At 40.0% G+C, this 21658-nt stretch overlaps 1 protein-coding gene across 1 annotated transcript in view; it reads left to right on the top strand.

Moving 5' to 3' along the window:
• The window catches only part of NR4A3 (nuclear receptor subfamily 4 group A member 3), a 29571-nt gene that overhangs the window by 4116 nt on the left and 3797 nt on the right, over window positions 1-21658 (top strand). The window contains exons 3-7 of the mRNA XM_085052378.1: window positions 1580-2466; window positions 4651-4780; window positions 5738-5910; window positions 11234-11433; window positions 12604-12782. Of these exons, the coding sequence (XP_084908504.1) occupies window positions 1582-2466; window positions 4651-4780; window positions 5738-5910; window positions 11234-11433; window positions 12604-12782 (1567 nt within the window). The 5' untranslated portion in view covers window positions 1580-1581. The remainder of the gene's footprint in view (window positions 1-1579; window positions 2467-4650; window positions 4781-5737; window positions 5911-11233; window positions 11434-12603; window positions 12783-21658) is intronic.

The raw sequence follows: 21658 nt of genomic DNA, 5'->3' as shown, positions 1-21658 counted from the left end.
GATAGGGAAAAAAAAGAACAGTAGAATAATACATAAATAACATTGGGAGGCAAGGTTTGGGGGAGGGTTGTCCTGCTTTTTTCTTCAAGCTTTTGGATTTAAGAGCAGGAAGGTCTTAATTTCAGGAAACAGCACTGGGTTTTTTTTCCTCAGTTTTTAATGTTTTCCTGAGAAGAAAGATCTGAATGGTTTGTGACAGTGTGATATAATTCAAATTTGGTGCTTAGTTTAAATATGTTTATCTGCAAAGCAGGCAGGAAAGAATTAAAAGTTGATTTAACACAAATTATTTGGATTCCTGCATGCCAGGAGTGAATATTTTAAAATTATAAGTGAAAAGAGTTCTTAAAATAATGAGGAAAAGCTCATTATTTTCCAGGCAGATTTTTTGTTGTGGTGGTTTTTTTTTTAGCATGAATTATTTCTCAAGTGCTTCTAGAATATAAATTACCATGATTAAGAAGAGATGAACTGCACTTAATTTTGATATACATTTTATTCATATTTACTTTTCTCTTTATGAGAAAATTTATACTAATTGATGCATTTTATTCCTCTGATGTGGAACCAAAATACACCACACACTTTTAGTTTGAGTTGCAAATATTGGGCTAGAATCTCACAGTGTTTAGTCAGGCAAACCTCAATGAATCGCAGAATTGGGTCCATTATTTCCTGTGACCAGCAAATTACATGGCAGACTAGTAGGAAATGTAAAAGAAAATAACAATCAGATCTTTTTAGTCAGGCACTGTGTTGCTTCAACCATCCCAGCTACCAGTGAACCACATTAAGTTTTATGACTAATGAATAAAACCAGCTATATTACTGGCCTCAGTATATATTGCTTTCCCATAAAAACAGAAATACCACATACTTTTTATCCTACATTTTCGCAAATTTAAGGGCATGTTAAATTTTTCCACTTTTTTTAAGGAGAACATTCTACCAGAGATAAGCTTTAAAATGAATAATGAGACAGCAACCTTAAATTATTAGCTGATCAGAAATATTCTTCAAAGATCCAGAGTGGAGCAAGCAAAATTGATGTTTGCAAGTCCTGAGTAACAAACCTTGTGATTTGAGTAATTCTTCTAACATGCACTGCAGATGCTGCTTCTTTTAAAATAAATATAATTTTTAATATTATGCATTTGATAATCTCGTTTACCCTTCATGAAAATTTTACGGCATGATTGCATGCATACAGAGATAGATTTAAAGTCATAAACTGTTCTCATTCTGCTTATCTAATTCTCATTGACACCTATGTATATTAAGCAGCAGATGTAGGGCAGCTTGAGATGGATTCTTCTCTCACTGCCACTGGTATAAACATTAATTTCTCCCTTGACTAGATGAGAGCAGGCTCCATAATACCGAATGCTTAGTTGGTCCCTGATGCATATTTCTTGTTGAAAGGAAAAGGCTCGAGGCTAATTTCAATGTCCGAATAGGAGCTGGGTGCCCATCTGAGCTCTGAAATGTGGAGAAGCTTCTAAGAAAGAAGTTTGTGAGGGCCTGGGCTGCGGCCTTGGTGCGCAGGGCTTGTTGTTAACTTTCCCCTTTGCCCTTGCAGATATGCCCTGTGTGCAAGCGCAGTATAGTCCTTCACCGCCCGGTTCGAATTATGCATCTCAGACCTACGCGTATGGCTCGGAGTACAGCTCAGACATCATGAACCCTGACTATGCCAAGCTCACCATGGACCTGAGCAGTACCGAAATCACTGCCACTGCCACCACCTCCCTTCCCAGCTTCAGCACCTTTATGGAGGGTTACTCTGGCAGCTATGAGCTCAAGCCTTCCTGCCTCTACCAAATGCAAACTGCCTCCTCCGGCCAGAGGCCCCTCATAAAGATGGAAGACACCCGGCTGTCCCCGTACCAGCCCTCACTGCCCCCATCCACCGATGAGGGGATGCCCAGCACTTCCATGTACTTCAAGCAATCTCCACCCTCTACACCCACCACGCCCGGCTTCCCCGCTCACCAGGGCCTGTGGGACGAGCCCCCGCTGCAGCCCACGCAGACCTGCCTGCCTCCCGGCCACCTGATGGACGCCACCCCCATGAAGACCGTGCCTCCGCGCTTCCCTCTCTTCCACTTCAAGCCCTCGCCTCCGCACACGCCGCCCGCGGCCGCCCACATGTGCTACGAGCCTGCCCCGCTGAGCCTGCCCCTGGGCTCCGACAGGCCCGCCGCCAGCCAGGCTCCCATGGAGGGCCATTCCTACGGGCTTCACCTGGCCAAAAGACCAGCCACCTTAGCCTTCTCACCACTTGGCCTCAACGCAGCCACCTCCAGCCTGATGGGTGAGAGCAGCGGGAGCGGCAGCAGTGGCCTCCCGTCTCCGCCCAGCAGGAGCTCTTCGTCTGGGGAAGGCACCTGCGCCGTGTGTGGAGATAATGCCGCCTGCCAGCACTACGGGGTGCGGACATGTGAGGGCTGCAAGGGCTTCTTCAAGGTGAGAGCTCTGCGCTTTGCTCCCCACCCTGCTTGTCCCCACCTCACTGTGCACCCCCCCTGTCCCCGCATGCTCCTGGTCCTGACCCGGGGGGTTCAGGGACATTGTGTGCTAAAACTCGGGCACCCCCAGCAGGGTGGGAGGGACACCCAAAGTTTTTGAAGAAGGCTAAGGAAAGCTCTCTGTAGGATAAAACGATCAGCCACTCTCTGCTGAGAAGAGGCCACAGCAGTGATTTGGGCGAACCACATCTCTGGTCTGCCAGCATTCCTCAATGAAACATGGGCCACCCCAGTTCAAGCTAGAAACTGTATTTATTCTGTAGTGAAACTCAACCGGAGTACATTCAACCTGTGTTTTACTCAGTCACCCATTCCAATTATACTTTGGTTTTAGGTGAGAAAAGAAACCCTGAAATTGTAAAGTCCACTTAATATTTCAGGTGTTGGCAGCAGTGCCCTTTGTTGTCCTGGGGTGGTTGGTGTGAGGAGGAATGCAGGGTGGTCAGCACCAGGAAAAAACTCTCATGGGACAAACCCAAGCACTTCTAGTTGCATTTGATTGCTGCCTTGTCAGTACCCTTCAGCTCAGGAGCCTGAGGAGTCCTCAGCAGGGCAAAGCTGCCTGCAGAGCAGTGACTAAGCACTGCACAGGGTCCTGGTGCCTGCTCTGCAATGAATGCAGCTTTGCAGCTGAATAGCAACACCAATAACTTACACACAGCAGTTTCTCAGTGGAAACTTTGTGCTTATATTTTCAGGAGTTGAATATAGTATTTTGATGTTAGAATTGTGTGCTTTGTAATTTTCTTTCGACAGACTAAGTCCAGATTTCATTATTAATTTCAGAAATAGCTTGTTTAAGTGAACAGTTTGAGATAGACTTTTGGTAGGATGGTTCTGGGCAGCAAGTTTAAGATTTGAAACGTTTGGGGTTGATATATTTCTTCTTGCTAAGAAAGCAGTCATTCCCCTGTTCTGGTAAAAGATACAATGGGAATAAAAACAGTCTCAAGATATTTGGGGGGAGGGTTTACAACATTTCTTTATTGTAGGTGGAGCTGTCACTGTTACTTAATGATAAATTTTTGACTACATTGCAACATACACATCTCCTATAAAACTAATTTGTTATTTAAATATAACTAGAAAAGGGAACACAAATAACATGGAAATAGCAGCTCTTATTATCCCAAACCTGCCCCTGTGGAAATCAATAGCATATCCTTGATTTCTAACAATATCTTATTCTGCAAAATTAAACTGTTTTCAGCTTTAAATCACAATTAATAATATTTGCTATATCTCTTGTATTTAGTACATTGAGACTGTTATTTGATAACAAATACAAATTATGAAATATAAATTTACCCATTAATTTAATTGCAGTGAAAGATTTAATCTTAAATGTTGACTTGATAAATTTGTTCCTGGTGTCTTTTCTAGCAATATCTTTTTGGATGTTATTTATTGATGTATCTTTGATTTTAAGTATGGCAGCATGATATATTTTTGCATTAATATTTGTTACATTCTTCCAAAGCTGCCAGGTTTCTGCAAAATTTAATTTTGTTTTATTTTTTTCAACATGACTTTAGAGTTAATTAAATGTACATAACTATGGCATCATTCTGTCTTTTTTCCTCAGGTCAGGTTAACTTTCCCTGAGTATTTAACCAAACATATTTTGTAGGGGTTTCTGGTATTTTTATTTTTCTCCCTGATGATTTTAATGGCTAACCAAACCAGTTATTGTGGTATTCGACTAACAATAGTGATAGCAAGAGAAGTACATTGCAGATCATTTTGATTTTATTTTAATAAGGTCAGCAATAATCAAGGGAATGAACCAAGTAGAAAATTGTTCCCAAAGGGATATTAAAAGCGGAGATAATCTAATCCCCAAAGGTAGATGTGATGACCTGGTAATTTCAGATATGATTTTATCATTCAAAGTTGCCTGTCTCCAGAGACTTGCTTCAGAACAATCCTAGATGATTTTCATTGTCAGCAGCTAGCACTAATAAAATTGTTTTTCCTGCAGGCTAGTGTGTTAGGAAATTAATTTTATCTAATTATAAGAATTGCACTGTCACTTTTCATGTTGTAATTAAAACACATTTTGTCAGGTTCTAAGTTGCTCAAGAAATGATCAGTTTACTATTTTTGTGTTGCATTTTCACAGAGAACAGTTCAGAAAAATGCAAAATATGTTTGTCTGGCAAATAAAAACTGCCCAGTGGACAAGAGACGTCGTAACAGATGCCAATACTGCCGGTTCCAGAAGTGTCTCAGTGTCGGCATGGTTAAAGAAGGTAAGGACTCTGGCTGTTATCATCCTAGAAGACTGAAATATTATGCTTAATGAATCTGTTTGTTTGTTGTGTGTGTATGTGTGAACATGAATGTCTCTGCAATAAATTTGACAGTGATGAGATTCATAACTTACCCCCAAATATGTGCATTTATGTTTTAATGCATTGATTTTCTGCTTTTTACCTCTATTATCATATTTAGACTATAGACCCCAGAGTTCAAGAACAGCAAGGTCACAAGAGGATAATTTGACAGTGGCCAAAATGCCTCCTTTATTAACTTTGAGCATTGCTCGATAATGCTGTTGGCTTCCCCTTGTTATCTCACTGGGGGCTGCACTGGATTGTGTGCATTTTGACATAGGATCTCGTTTCATTCCCATAAGCTGATTGTAAATTTGCAATTAATTTAAATGGAAACAGGATCAACTCATTAGTCCCAATTCTGCAAATATTTAAGTATGTGAGTAATATTGTGTGAGCAGTCCCATTGCAAATACTGACATGGATAATATAACCTATATAGTGTGACCGTATTTTTTCAAATGCTTCCAGAAAGCTAAAATTACTTTGAATGAATGCCTCTGTCATTTAAAAGAGGCACTGGTAGTAGAAACACTAAAATCTGTGTTTCACATTCAGGTTTTTTTTCAGCAGTGGAGTGTCATGGTCACACATACACGGGCATACAGACATGCTGCAAACAAAGCATGGACACAAGGAACACAGCTGGGCTCTCAGAATGCAGCTACATTGCTGCTTACGATCATAGGTCTGACATAGTTCTGGTGCCATTTGTGTTCCTTTGCAATCAAAGGAATCAAGAGCATGTGCTGAAACTGGAGAAGGCTCTTATTTTTGCTGGGCTGCCCACCGTTAGAAAAGCAGGGTGTTCATTCTGATCCATCATTTGCTGGTACCTTCACAACTGATTCCCTTGGGATTTTTTTCACCTAGTTGTCCGTACCGACAGCCTGAAAGGGAGAAGAGGTCGACTGCCTTCCAAACCAAAGAGCCCCTTACAGCAAGAACCCTCTCAGCCATCCCCACCCTCTCCTCCCATCAGCATGATGAATGCCCTCGTTCGAGCTTTAACCGACTCCACGCCCAGGGAGCTGGACTATTCAAGAGTATGTCTCACTTTTCTTTCCCTATTTGCTTTCTGCACAGAAATGATTTGCAAGCTGCATTTCTCCTTGCAGGCCAGTTTGCCAAAATGAAATTAAGTGTGAAATTTGGATGAGGGTAGAAATTGGTCCAGCCAGCCGTTGGCTTTTTGTGATAGGTGGACAATGAGAAAAAAGGAAGTGCAGTAGGTATTAGTGTTAGTAATTATTCATTGCAAGGATCTCAGTCACAAAATAATTTGCAGTTTATTCCATGGCTGAGTGAAAGCAGAAATGTATGGATAAATAGAGCATTCTTCTTGCAAAAAGGCTGGGCCAAAACACTATGCATTATGATGCCATTGATTAACCAGGAGCAGTCCTTGTGTGTCCAATATCTTAACTTCCATTTTCTGAAAGCTAAAATTTAATAGCACTTCCCTAATATTCAGATAGAAGGGTTGCAGAGTGTAAAACTGGATGGATAGGACCATTCCTGTTGAAATCAATAGGAATTTTGCTGTTATTTAAGTGGGGCTAGGGTTGCCTTTGGAACCCCAGCATAAATATTCCTTCAGTAAAACTAACATTTTTAAAACAAGCCTTTTAAAATAAAAATTCTGAAAAATTATCTCTGCAAAGCTTTACCAAGGATTATGTATTTTTGCAATCTTGTTCTTTAATGTACCATTGTCACAATTTAAATATTCATGGAATATTCTGAAAGGTGAAAAAAATGTTCTGTAGTTATTAAAATACAGCATTGAAATGGCTTGTTAAATACAATTTTTAGGCAAGTTGATATAGGATAAGAAAAAACTACAGCTAAGGAAAAACAAGATCAAATTCTTTCCCCTTAAAGAAATATGATTAAATTTGAGACTGTAAAAAATAGCAGCTGTACTCCGACAATAACTCCATTGGCCATTTATCACTTGTTGCTAAGTAATATTTAATTGTAAAGCATATTTACTGTAATTATAAAAAATTACATTATGCTATTTTAGACTATACTTATATATATAATTTAACAATTTAAAGTATGCTGTAACATATTTTCTTCAAGCTAATCTGTAAGCATTAAATCATGTAATTTTTCAAGTTATTATTAAGAATCTAGCTGTTCAGTATCTGACAACCTACTATGGGGAGAATGCATTACCCATATCAACATGTACCTTAACTTTCCAGAATGTCTCAGGGATCATTCTGCAAATACCAAGGTGTGTGACGAGCTGTGCTCTTTGATAGAAATCTGTTGGGTTCCACAGAATTACAGGAGTATATTAGTCCAGGGGCCATAGTTTGTATTTATTTATTGATATAAAGTTCTTCTGCATTTACAAAAAACTGAACAAAAATTATGTACTTTCATGTGACTTTTTTTCTTTGTCCTGCAGTAATTATTTCTCTTTTAATGAAAACAACCCATAGTTTTAATTGTTGAACAATTCTGTTGGACATTACAGGGAGCATATGATTGACAGTAAATTAATTTAGTCTTGGTAGCTAAAAGATTAAGTATGATTGTCTGTTAAAACATATTAATATCTAAGTTTTTCTGTACACTAAAATATATAATAGTCTGTTATGCCCAGCGGTACTGAAGAGACAAAAATATTCTACAAAAAATTAGTAGATTCTTATGTTTTTCAAACTCTTTATTTTGAAAAGTTATGGGAGGTCAGAAACAAATGCTGTGTAAAAAGCAAGATTTCCTAAATGAAATATGCCATAAACACACATCAATGCTAAAATATTCCTATGAAGAATAATCATGTAACTGCAAAGACTAATTTACGACATGTTCAGCTGGGCTGAATGTGACCCTGCTGAGCACCACAAATGGGCAGATCTGGAAACCTGGCTTTGGAGTCGGTCTTGACACTTCTGCAGATACGACCTTAATGTTTAGCATGGTCTTCATGTTTACAAGCTGTAATGTCTTGACCGTCTTAAAAATACTGATAAAAGTTTCAGAGAGAAATGCATATCCCTTCCCTCCAAAAATCCTACACATACACATACACACAGAACAACCCAGGAAAAAACCAAAACCAAAAATAAATTACATAAGCTACAAACTTTACACCAAAACATCAGAAACAGTTCTGTTCAGAACATGGCTGCTTTTCATCTCAGCACTGGTTTTAACTTACCAGTTCACAGCAGTGGTATATTTAGGTACTTGGTTTCAAAAGGCAATTGCCAAGGGCCGTAGTCTGGTCTCACACCTGTTTACTGGTACAATTCCCTGATTTACACTTTTAAGGAAGTGAGATGAGAAACAGACCCTTTATCTTGCTGTCCTTATTCGTGTGGAGTAGGGACCAACTTAAAAAGAAATGTTGTCTTTTCAGAGGGGGAGTGTAGTATTTAGGCAATAATCCCCCCCCTTTTTCGGCCACAAAATTGAGCATATATCGTGGCTTTTGGAAAAATGAGCGTAGGCTTTCCTCTGTGCAGAGAAGTTATCGATAGGCTTTTGCAGCTGTAGCCGTCGATGAAGGACTGATGAAAGCAGGCAAAGGGCAGAGCTAAATTGTGCTATCGGGCTTCCCAACCTCAGGCTTTCCAAATCTCTTCAGATAAAACATACAAGTTAATGTTGCTTGCTATACATGCAACCCCCTCCTTAAGTAACAGTCAGATTTCATTTAATTCCCAAAGGAGCTCTGAGGAAGGGAGTGGGGCAGAGCTTTGTCTTTTGTGTTTCTCCTGGTTTGCCTCCAGTTTGCATAGGGCAGGTTTAGAAATGCAGATCAGAGGGAGCCCTTTGGTCCTGTGGCCTCCTGACCAAGGGCAGGATTTCCAGCTGTCTTGATCACAAGTTAGGTCATATATCACTTCTTCTCCAAAATTATCTTCTTCAAAATAATCATCGAAAAAACCCACAACTGTGGTGCATGAAACAGAAACATACATATTGTTTATGGCTACTTATATCCTCCTAAGTCTGTTACAAGTAAATAATATTTTATTTTAACAATTCTTTGTAAGTGCTAACTCTTTGTAGCGAGCAGTGACGTATTGCAGCAGCTAAAAATTATACAATTCCATATAATCTTTTACCTTTCTTCTAAAATTGCTCTCATGGGACAGGCTAAAATAAAAAATATAGGTTATAATTTTTTTAGATGCATTAAATTTGATTCAGTGCCCAGCGTGGGGTATACCACAGTGTAGCAATCACAGTTACACCACATAATGCAGCATTCTGCTTCATTAGAAAATGTTAAAACTTTGCCTTACTATTGCCAAAGGAATGTTTTATAAATATTGGGAACAAATTAACACCTGGCATAATTATGCTGAGTTGTGATGAGTTATATTTAGAATAAACCCATTCAGAATGGGTAGTATCTTTTTTCTTTTCCTTTTCTTTTCCTTTCTCTTTACTGCACAAAGGTTTAAGAATGTGTCTTGCCTTAGCAATACCTATGGTGAGGCAGGAGTTCCCATCAGCCTGTTTAGTTTCCCTGTGTAGTAAGAAAGAGTCATAGGTCAGCCCCTGTGGAGCAAAGCACATCTGCCAGAGCCAAATGCATGCTTCTTGTGGCTTGCTCTGAAGCTTCACTTCTAGAGGGTCCAGAACATGCATGGTCCCTGAAGAAGCAAATTATCTTTTTCTACTCATTAATTACCTGGGTGCATCTTGCTGCAGTCCAGTGCCAGCAGTAGTTGATTCATGCTGCCTGAGCATGCCCAACTGCTCCATTCAGGTGGGGGCCTGAACACATAAATTATGAAGCATACAGATTTTTTCTACTGCTGCTCCCCATCTTCTCTATGTTGTGGCCTCTACCTGACTCACTGTCACAGGAGCCTTTGGAGTAGCTGGGGCAGAATTTGTCTCCACATGAACTTTACAAGAATGATTGCACATTTCACCAGCTGATTAGGGATGTGAGCTGAAGCTTACTATGAGAAATTCATGCAGTTAGTGTTGGGGAAGCTGATCAGAGTCACTAAGGGCTAGTACCAGGACCCCAGATACAGACAGAGGTCTCTGGGATTGCTCTGGCTCTTCCATCAGTGTGCAACTCTGCCACTGTGTCCTTCATCCCTTATGTGCCAACAGCAACCAGCTCCAGCTAGGAAAGGTAGAGAAGAGGACAGCTACCTGAGAAGTTTTACTTGCTGCCCCTGCTCTCTGTCCTGCACAGAGGTGACTTTTGGGTTGCAGTTAGCAACTTGGGTGATATCTGCAGCCCATGTAGCATGGCTGTAATATGGTCCTCCCAGGCTGCCAGTCCACTGTTACTGAGCAGGAAAGAGTTATGGGTTTTTCTGCTTCCACTCTGGCTTGCAGAGTTGCTAGACTGGCCTTCAGGCCTCTGGACTCAAGCCCTAACTACACGTGGAAAGTTGTTTCCAAAGAGTGTGCACACTTCTTTTAGCCACTCAGCCTTTCTTTGGCTGAGTCTCGGAGAGAGAGCGGGTATGAAGTCTCTCTCAGAAATAACCCAGGAGTTGTCTGATGATGAGGATGTTTTTACAATAAATGCCACACTTTTCAGTACCTGCTCAGAAAACCAGCAGCACTTTCCAAGCACAGAATTGGACTAAGCCACAAAAGCTCCTGTTGTATTTTCTGCCGAGAGAAAGAGTGAGCAGTGTCAAAGGAGTGACAGGGATCCACTGGTGACGAAGTAGGAGATAGTGGGGAGGGAACTGTCAGATGGTCACAGGGAAGCTGAGCAAGCTGAGACTGTCAGATGGTTGCCTGGAAGAGTTATGGCCGCATAAGCAGGATAATAGGTTCTGCTGAACCTCAAATGCTTCAATTTGGAGGATAAAAGGTGATATGGGGCAGCTGGTTTACTTTGAACCAATTCTGTATTCAAATGAAGCAATGCTGCATGTGTCAGATAAAACGTGATTTATCTCATGTGTCTCTACCACTGTCAGATAAAATGCACTTTGTGACGTTTTGGAAGAAATCTGCATTTCCGACATAGTGAGACAAATTCATCAATGGGAAAAGTGTTTCATTGTAGTAAGCCTAATAATGTTCCTCTTTTAGTGTGATGCAAATTCTCCTGCCCACCAGGTTTCTATTTCTGTTTACTAATACCATATAGGTAGTTGTAAAACGTGATATTATATTTTAGTTACAAATTTTAAATTACTTCTAAAATATGGAAATATTTTTGCAATATCTATCTGAATAGCAAAATGCCTGTAGGTAGCAAAATAAGTAGATAGATGTAGACCTAATTTTTATGTCTTTATTAATAATACCAGCTTTGCCACAGAAGGAAATGTTGTCGGGCAAATAATGCTGTATGTTTCACAGAATGCCCTTAAATGCATGTAACCTTGCTTTCTGTGGCTTTCATTTTAGTACTGTTCCACTGATCAGGCTGCTGCAGGCACAGATGCAGAACATGTACAACAGTTCTATAATCTTCTGACTGCCTCCATTGACATAACTAGAGGCTGGGCAGAAAAAATCCCAGGATTTACTGACCTCCCAAAAGAAGATCAGACATTACTCATAGAATCAGCTTTTTTGGAGCTGTTTGTACTAAGACTCTCCATCAGGTAACTATTTATTTCATTTACTCTTAAGATGATGTGAAAAATCATCCATCTGAATAAGGAATAAATGTGGCACTATCTTTGAACATTGTCAATTGTACCAAAAAAAAGTGCAAAAAATCAGCAATGTCTGTATACAAAGGATATGGTGTTTAAATTGTTTTACCCTGCAGTAAAACCCAAGAATGTGATTTAAAAAGAGATCATAGGTTTCACAAATGTGCTTCTTTTACTTGATCTATCCCATCTTCTTCCTACATAGTAATCAAAATTGATCCTCAGGTACTATTTGAGCAAGACTGCTTCTTACTCATAAGTATGAAATACAGAAAAGCACTCTAAGTATGAAAGTTTTTTTCTTGTCCCTTTGTCATCTGTTTTTTAAAGGGATGAAGAAGATTTAAAATCTTGTTCAGATTGGTTTTCTTCTTAATACCAAGTCATTTAATATAGTGAGAAGCTATTTGTCAGTCCAACACTAGTTAAGACACTTTACCACACCAGCTTTCAGGAACTGGCAAAATTGCAGACTGGTGATTTCAATTATGCCCTTGTTTATTTAGGTTGAAAATGACCTTTACATGTGTTTTTTTAACAAAGATATTGGCAATGGGGAGGGGAAGGAGAGGAGAGCTTGGCTATGATTTCTCTCTTACACACAGGTTTTCATATAAAAGAGTTTGGGCCGTTATGCCTATTGGGCTACATTATTGCATGCATTTTCCATTGTTTTCTCCTTACCAATTTTTACAATCTGAAAAATGCAGATGATACTAAGCAAATGCTAAGAGTTGCAGAATCTATCTTTTTATTGGTCTTGTATTTCAAAATGCACTCACTTAGTATTCCTTTGGTTCAAACATACAGTGTTTAATGCAAAATGTCTTCTCTGTTTATGCCTTTGGGCAGGACCAAAATCTTGACTAATTAGACAGTCTACACCACATGCTACAGCTAACCTCAGGCTTATAACTCTACCAAGTAAGCAATCATAGAAGCTTGTTTGTTGTACTTTGGCCCCAAGGGAGAAACATATTGTCAAACGTGAATGCCCACATATGTCTCAGGATAATATGCCTTGGATTTTAAATGACAGACACTTCAATACTGGTTATGCATTTTGCTGTGAAGTAGAAGATGCATTTATAATTTTTTCAATTGTTTTTATTTGAGGTCTGATACTGCTGAGGATAAGTTTGTATTCTGCAATGGACTCGTGCTTCATAGACTTCAGTGCCTTCGTGGATTTGGGGAGTGGCTCGACTCTATTAAAGACTTTTCCTTAAATTTAAAGAGCCTTAACCTTGATATCCCAGCCTTAGCAAGTCTATCAGCTCTAACTATGATTACAGGTAAGTGCTCCTTTGTCAATAGAAAGCTTCAGACTCTAGTGCTTTGCTTTATTGTAGATTCAAGCAATTTCAGTTAATCTAGCCATATTCAGGGTGAAGTGATTATGATTTTTAAGCAATGGCATGACCATATTGAAATTGTGGATTAACATTAGGCTATCAGATACCCCTATTAAAATGTAATCTAACTGTTTCTTTGCAGCTTCATTGTTTTCTTGGAATAGTCTCTAAAAGGCAAACTGCTTCCAAGCAAATTGTCTAGCTCCTACAAAAATATTCAAGGTACTTGTTGAAGTCCAAGAAAAGCTTAATGAAATTACCAGAGCTAGATCTTCTGTGTAGGAATACTAATATCGAGGCAGCTTGAGAGCTAGAAGCTGTACAGCTAGTATAGCTCATCTCTCAACAAGACAGCTAGACCAGAACGAGTGCTTCGTGAGCGCAGGCAAGCTGCTTTTGGTAGCCATGCTAGCCTAGGTATTCCATGTACTGCTTTTCTGAAAGAGGAAAATCAGAGAATAATGAGAAAAGTTCACATGCTGCAGTTGTACAAAAGCTTTTAGGTGTGCATGTGACCATATGACCCCTTCTGCCTTCTGGGGTGAACAGCAGGAAACTAATGCCAGAATCTGCCAAATCTGTCCAGTAAATACAAAACGGGGGAGCATAACCTTTTAAAGTGTAATTTTTGCATTCCTGAAACAATAAAGCCACTGCATACCTTGGGCATCTTGCAATAGAAGAGTCATGGCTGATGGCAGCAGGAGGAGTTGGGAGAAAGGGTGTCTGACAACCACACAGCGGAATTTGGAGCAGAAGTCATCTCCACAGAGAGCCTCACACTCATACCAGAAAAACAGGTCATTTAACAGAGCAACAGTGTCATCAGTGTGAGACAGGGCTTCAGTGTGCCCTGAGCTGGATCTTCCCAGGGATGCTATAAGCTCCACTGGGATAGATATTGATCTCCTTCTGCATTTCAGGCATCCACATTTGCAGGCAGTGGCCTCAACATTACCAGCTGTAGTCTTCATTTTACCCAGGATGAGATGATGTCAGGGCAACACTGAGAGAAAATGTTCAATGACAGATATAAAAACTAAAGTTGGCCAATTCCTGCTGACATTTGTGGGGCCAAGATTTTGGCTTCAGAGTTTGCATGGTACACTTCCTTCCTGCATTTTGGTGAAGGGTTAGTGTATGTATGTAGCTCTTTGTTTCTTAAGCTTGTATTAATTTCAGTTAATTTCTTCTGCAGTTGGAAAGGGTACTTTAAGGTCCAGATACTGCTTTCTTTGATAAAACATTTAAGACCAGGATAAGTCATTGGAGCTGCTTTACTCTGTATAAAATCATTTCCGAAATGAGTGATATGTTAAAGTCAGAAAGAACATTTGCAATTTATTTTTTTTCTCCTGCATATAAACATCCACTGGCATATGTTCTCCCCTACTTACATTCATTTATTATAAATACCTACATATATGTGTATGTGTATGCATAGTTATATACATACATAATGTATTTATGAACATGCATTTAGAAATCTCTAAATCAAGGACAGGTGCTGTCTCTCTCTTTGTATGTGTACATACAGGCATATATGCTTATATACATGTAGCACACATGAATGATTTAGATTATTTACTATATATAGGATGTGTCTCTTTTAGGTAGGCATAGGTAGTGTGTTCTTGATTATCTTCCTGGAGGCCAAGAGTATGCAGGTTGATTAACAGGATTCCCAGCAAGCTAAGTGAATGTAGCAAAAGCTAATGTATAGGAAGAAAACGTATTCTCCTTACAAACCCATATCCTGTTTTAACTTGGTAATTTGTTAAGTACTGCTTGCTTGCCCTTACAGTAAGGAGTCAAAGTTGTCCAGTGGCTGGCTCAGTTCACCCTAGGATAATCAGAAATAGGTTTTAATTGGATACACCTCACATTTCTGCCTTTCCTTCATCGTAACACTTCAAGGAGTTTACTATACTGTGCTGGTCTACCCAAAATTTTTAAACAAATGGAAGCAATTGTTGCCTTTAAAAGAAGACCGTTTCTATACATAGAAGCTTTAAGATCTTTTCTGTTTCTCAAGCTTCTCTTGATTTTCTCACCTGTGTGAGATGGTGTTTAGAATTAATGCTGTTTTCTGCTTATCCTTTTATTTCATGAGGCTGTTCTATCTCTGCTGATTTGGTCTTAAGGACAGCATGTATTTTCATGTGATCTAAATTAGACCAAAGCTCTAGTGACTTATAGTCAGTCACAGGTTTCAGATGTCCAAGGGCAGTTAGCTAACCCAGGGACTCAGCCAGAAATTTGGTCACCTGAAAACGGGTAGCATTGTATAATGATGAACAATATTAAAAATAAAACCTGTAAGAGGAAATCAGTTGATTCTAGCTAGTGTATTGAAATTTTGTATCAGAAAACCTTGAGATTTGCCTCTGATGTGGCATCCCACAAGAAATGGGTTTTTGTTTCCTCCCTGCCGTTTGAGTATGATAAGCCATGTGCTGGTTTTCAGCTGGTCACACAAAAAAAAAAAATAATAAAGAGAAAATTTGGAAATATGAAACCTGAAGAAGTCTGAAATGTTGAACATTTTGAAGCATTGTTTTGAGGCTTGGCTCAGATTTAGTTGGGTGGTGCCATTCTGCACCCTTTTCTCCTGTAAAGGACCGTTGGAGGCAATAGGTAGTTGGCAAACCCTGCTTCAAGCCCTTTTTGTGGGTCAGACCAAGGGAGAGCAACCTTTCTTGGCAACATAGGATATCCAACTATTGAGTACCACTGTCTTTTATCTTAAGACAACTTGATATATTTCAGAGGCCGCAGAATGGCTGTTGTGTCTGATGATTTGCAGACAAGCTGGTGGTCAGAGGGACACCCAAGGCCCTGTCTCTGGTCTGATTTCAACAGGAAGGGAGGCTGACCATGATTCTCCCATGCTCCAGATGGATATCCATATCATTAGGCTTCAAGATAAGAAGGAGCAGGAAAGCTTCCTTTTGTGAATCTAGTTCTTTGCCTTTAGTAACAGCACTTCTAAACCAGAATGCTGCCTTGAGCAAAATTTTCTTGATTATTACACAAATTTCTAATGAGTTGATGGCTTAACAAAAAAAAAAATAGGAAAAGACAACAACCCTGTGATCTATAGTAGTCATAGGCTGTTTTAATACTAATACAGCATCTTAGGTAGCATAGAATTCAAGAACTCTTTCCAGGTAATGGAAAATTTCTTCTGGGAATAATGACCTGTTCATTCTTCTTGATTTAATGAGTGCTGTCCTTAGCCCAAACAAAGACGTGCTCTTAAAACACAAACCCTCTTGCATGCTAGTCTTTAGCAGTTTTGCTGAGGGAGAAGAGTAAGAGGAGTCACTACTCTCTTTTGCATATTCTCTTTGTGTTCCTCAAGAGTGACAGGGAGAACTAACACCTGTCTTCCAGTGAAGGAAGAGGGAATACATGTAAAATTCAGTGTTGGAGACTAAAAGACGTTCCCCTGGTCCCAGTGTCCCAAGATATACTGAAGGCTGTTCTTTCATTTTGGGATGTCAAATCATCTCCACAGTAACAGCCCCAGTGTCTCCAGCGACCTTCAATTAACTCTGCTGACTTGTTTGGAGCTGCAAAGCTCCATGTCCTATCGCAACCACAGCTACAGATGACAGCATAGGATGCGTGGTTATAGGCATGTAGGGTCATTTGTTCTTTTTAATAATTGTGAAGAGAACCACAAGAGATCTATTGCATATCACAGTGCTCACTAGTTCACACATTGTTTGCTTTGAGTAAAACTAAAGGAATGTACAATATTTTGCATTATATATGCCATTAGAAAGTCCATATATTTGGGCTTTTTCTATTTATTTTATGTTTCCTGGAAATCTGTGGTGTGTTGCTTAGAAGGAAAAGCGTTATGTCAGATTGCTGATGAATTTTCAAGTCCTTTTAGATAAGACATCAGCTTAAAAGAGTACCCAGAATGAAAGAAGTGACATCTGGTTTACTTGCTGGAGGCTTGCAAATAGTTAACTTAGAACACTGTCGTGCCAAAGCACATCTTTTTACTGTAAGGTGCTCCTTTAGGATCTTCCTCTCTCTGTCTCTCTTCTCTTTTTTTACTTCCTTTAGCTGGTTTAGAAAGGCTGGACACAACTTCCTCCACAGCACATGAGTGTTGCTCTAAGCATCACCCAGAAGGAAGTAGGTAGGAAACAACATGACACTCACCTCACATGCCTATGAAAGTAAAAAATTAGATCTGTCATGTTCTTCTTTTTTGGAAAACTTATTCTGTTGGTAGATAGGATCTGATGAGCTAAAGAAGAGTGCCAACATGGAAAAGAAATGCTGGTCATCTTGGGACAAGTTCTGTTGTTAGTTCCACACGGACGATTTCTATCAGTTTAGTGTGTTAATGGAGTACAAGTGCTCCTGCACAACCACTCCATGATGGACTGCATAGTGTTGAAGATGAAGCTTTGCAGAGTAGACTAGATACTAGTTCAGCCTATGCTTGAAAATGCTTCCTTAACTTCCCAAATGACCATTTGTAATGCTGTGTTTTACAGTTTTTTTTCTAACAGTGGGAAAATAAAAAGACTGAGAGTCCAGTCCAGATCATCTCAAGGAAACATTCTAATTTAGCCTCAAATTTTTGCCTGCTCTAGAACTGCTAATGTTTTCTCTCTCTCTCTCTTTCTCCTTATTGATTAGCTTTTCTTTGTGCCCCTTTCTTTCTCTATCCACATCAAACCATTATTGTTTTGCCCACTTGACACTCTCAGTGGGATGCTGCCGAGTACAGAGCATTCTAGCCCTCATTCAGCCAAGCTCTTTCAGCATATGTTTTATTTTAAGTGTGTTACAGACCAGCCCAGAACCACTGTATATATTGGGCTTATTCACACTCCTAATGCTTTGTTAGACTGGCACCAGACCACTGAAGAATATTGTGAGGTTTCAATTAATTACGAGTTTGTGTTTGCCTTCCTGCTGTTGGGCTTTCCGTTCCAGTTTACAAACACAATTTTTAGTGCCATCCGTCATACCAAGAAATGGTAATGAGACCACTCTGCCTAAAAAGAGTCTGACTGCTGCAGTTCCTTCTGAACGTGAGTTTGTCCAAACTCACGTTGGTGAGAAGAGGTAAACCTCCTCTTCAGCAGCAGATATCCTTCAGTCCTCTTGCCAGGATATCCTCTGGAGTGGGTGCTTCATGTGCTGGGTCTACATACAAGCAGGTGGCAGACTGGAGGAGTGTAGGAGAGCTAGTTATAAAAAAAAAAAAAACCCTCCAGATTGCATTGTCTGCCTTTCCCCCGCCACTTAGCTGAGGGAAATACTGTCAACGTCAAACTAAAGTACTCACTCCTCCTTTTTCACTCCCACCTCTTTGTTGAGGCAAAAACTCTTTGCTTCTACAGCAACCAGCAGTCTCTGTGGTTTTTGTGGTTTTCTCAAAGGAGGGAGTAAACTATGGTGTTCTGTGTGGTCACTCAGTTCATCTGACTTTAGGTACCTTGCACAGCTGATGGAGAATACAGGACACCTCCAGAAGGTGATTCATTCACCTGAAATTGTAATAACCTTCTAAAAATGCCCACCCGTCCCATGATGTTAGGAGGAGTTTGAGAAGTCTGTGCACCAAGGTTGGGCACCCTTATGAAGTGTGTCTGAGAGTAGGGCAGGGTAAATATGGACCAGATTGCAACAGGAAAGGAGACTCTTGGATCTGCTGAGTTGCACTGCTCCTTTGTAACAGTGTGTGCATGGGACAGCCAGAAAACTGTAGGCAACTGAGCCTTGTGCTTATCTGAGTTATAGAAGGGGAAGAGGAACGTGAAGGGGAAGAGAAAATCACATAACTGCATTGAAACCGAGACAATCAAGAGGCCTATTTTAAGTCTGCAGTGTTCATTTGTTGCGTTTCTGGTCAGACTAACACCTCAGAATGAATTGAGACTAAAAGTGATCTCCCATGACACAGAGTGCAAAGCCCAGGGTCTCTGAGGTACTTCAGGTCTTTGAGGTACTCGTGCTCTCTGAGACGTGTTTTCTGTAAAGGTAGTGCTCAGTCTTCCTCACCCTGGCACAATCTACCTTTCATAAGAGGTTAGAGAAAGAGGGACTAGCACAGCTGGTGATGGATTTCTTTGCTTTCTTCCCATAGAATTTTTGCTCATCAGTGTAATGTTAGCACAAAATCACATTCAGCTTCCCAGGAAAAGGAGAAAGGTGTAAAACACTTGCAGTTCAGTTTACTGGGATGACCTAAGTTTGCAGAGCTTTAGAGGCAAGACTTTTGATGAGTCATTTTGACAGCATCTTTGCCATAAATCACCATTTTTCTTGCAAAAATCAATGATATCCTAAAACACAATCTTGGTTTGTTACAGGCTGAGAAATCCTGTATTCACTTTACATGGGCCTTTGTCATTATAAGAAAGTCTGACTACGATAATATTTACACATCTCCTCAATCAGTTAGAGAAAATCTATCTATTTTGACCAGCTGTAGTTCTTGGGATAAATCTTGGCCTTATCATTCCCATGTGGATAAGGAAGACAGCAAATGATTAGAGGCCCTTGGTTTCAGTGCCACTGCACACACTTACCACAGGGGCCTTGTGCTGCTCCCTTGAGGTTGTGTAAGAAAGACTGGGGGTCTGTCTTTGTGCAAACAGGACTGGGCGTGTGAAAAAGGCAAGGAAATGGGCTTCCTGTTATTTGAACCCTGTTAAACCTAAATCGTTGGGTAAATTAGTCCCTCAACTCCTCAAGCCTACCAAGGAGAGGAGCTTTTTCTTAGATGAGTGTGTTCTTCAGAGGGTAGTTGTGTTCTAACAACAAAGACTGCAGGGACAGTGCTGGTGCATGCAGTGTCCTTCCCTAGAAGAAGGGCTTCTGCATAGATGGCTTTGGCTTTCTACGGATGCTTTAGGAATTTAAGGCTGAAAATGCTAGAGGCAGTTCCAGCCATGAGGAATTAACCCTTACAGAGATTTGGAAGTATGGAAGGCCATTGTATGGCAATTCAAACAGGGGAGGACAATTTGATTTATCAGGGATGGCTTTAATATTGCAGCACCAGAGACCAGCTTAAGGACAGACTACCTCTTAATTCTGAATTTCCATGATTTTGTGATGTAAAGTAAGGCTACTAATATGATAATCTTTGCACACGTAGTGTTTTGCATCGGTACATTTCATGGCTATTCACCAAAGACATGATTTTTTCATGAAACCTTCTGAACTTGTCAGTGGGAGACAAGCTGTTTAGTTCTGGCTGGAAATGCTAACAAGGTTGCTGCATGCTCCAGAGCCAGAGATAATTTTCCATACTCTGCAGCAAGGTACACACCTACTGAGGCCGTGGTTTGAAAATGTGCTCTGCTAATTTGTAGTCAGGTTTTGGATCCATTCTAGTATTCCAGCTCCCTACATCTATAAAAATATCTTCACTTACACAGCTAGGAAACAAAACAGATTAAAAGATGGGAACTCTTCAAAGACTGCAAGATTAATTTAATGTCCTGCAGATTCTCTCAGTAGGCTAGTGGTTAAAAAAAAAAAAAGCCCTTCAGCTTTTCCAACCTGTATAAAATATTTATCTACCAAGATTTTTAATGGCAGAATCTGCCTAAGTATTTACTCTCAGTGACCTGTATAGTTAAGGCTTACATAATTACACTATACACCATTTACTGGAAAGGCTTTAAATATTCATTGACTTCTCATGTTTTAATGTAAACAAGGCACTTAGAATACCTATGGTTTTTAATTCCTGCAAGGTGAAAAAGATGTCAGAAGCAGATGTCACTGGTTGGATAAGTATTGCTCTGAAACAATAGGGCAGATTGATGGTACTTAAATAATAGAGCACAGTAGCTTCTGGCCAGAGATGTCCACATCTGCACATCTCTGATTGTGATCCCAAACCAGTATTATTCAGGAGCTAACCATGCCTAAGTAAATACAGTTGAAAAAAAGTGTAAAATGGGTGAATATCTGTGGAAAACCAGACCTTTGCATTTCTGACTGCCCTCATTGAATCCTGTCTGTTTTATTGGTTTGTAAAGAGCATCTAAGCCAAAACAGGAGGTGAGGGGAGGCAGCAAGGAGTTTATACATAGCCTGGGCAAGGCACCACTGCGCCTGGTGCAGACATTGCTCCTGCTTCTGGAAGTAAAGAGAACTGTACTCTTTTCACTGTTCATTAGGGGACAGACAGGGGTCATGTCTATGGCTTCCTCCTCCTACCATGGAGGAGCAAGACTTGGGGACAGTGGGCACAATGTGGCTGCTGGCTGCCAGTGATGGGAGAGAGGGCCAGGGAAGGCCGTGACTTCTAAAGCATCAAACGCAAGAACTGCCACAATTACTCCTTATCCAGTACTGTCATTGTTTTATATGTCTAATTGATTTAACTTTATATAACCTGCATTTTCTTTGATTACTTTATCTGGCACAATTCTATTTCACGTGTAAATTATTATGACTTTGCTGTGAAGCCAGTTCTTACCTGTGTATTTCAAAGTCAGAGGCAAATCAAAACATCACAAATTTGAGACTTTTGTTCTGAATTTTTTGTTGTTGATTTTAGTTCATCCACTAAGCCTTGATAGCAAACAACACACAATTCTTCCCCCTGTAAAGAGCCTGCTTTTAATGAATCACAAACCTGATTCATTTTACTTGTGCTTGAAGAACTGTGAACGCATTTAACATCATTGTAATATTTTAAAAGGTAATTGAAGGGGAGCAAACCCCAGCTCCCCTTGCTTTTAGGAGTGCTGAGGTTTCTGTGATGGATAACACAGCAGCTGTTCAGGCATTGCTTGCTCAGAGCAAAATAGTTAACT

This window comes from Lichenostomus cassidix, chromosome 2, assembly GCF_008360975.1.
Source record: "Lichenostomus cassidix isolate B80296 chromosome 2, HeHo_3.0, whole genome shotgun sequence".
NCBI lineage: Eukaryota > Metazoa > Chordata > Aves > Passeriformes > Meliphagidae > Lichenostomus > Lichenostomus cassidix.
This window is presented reverse-complemented; position numbering and strand designations above follow the sequence as displayed.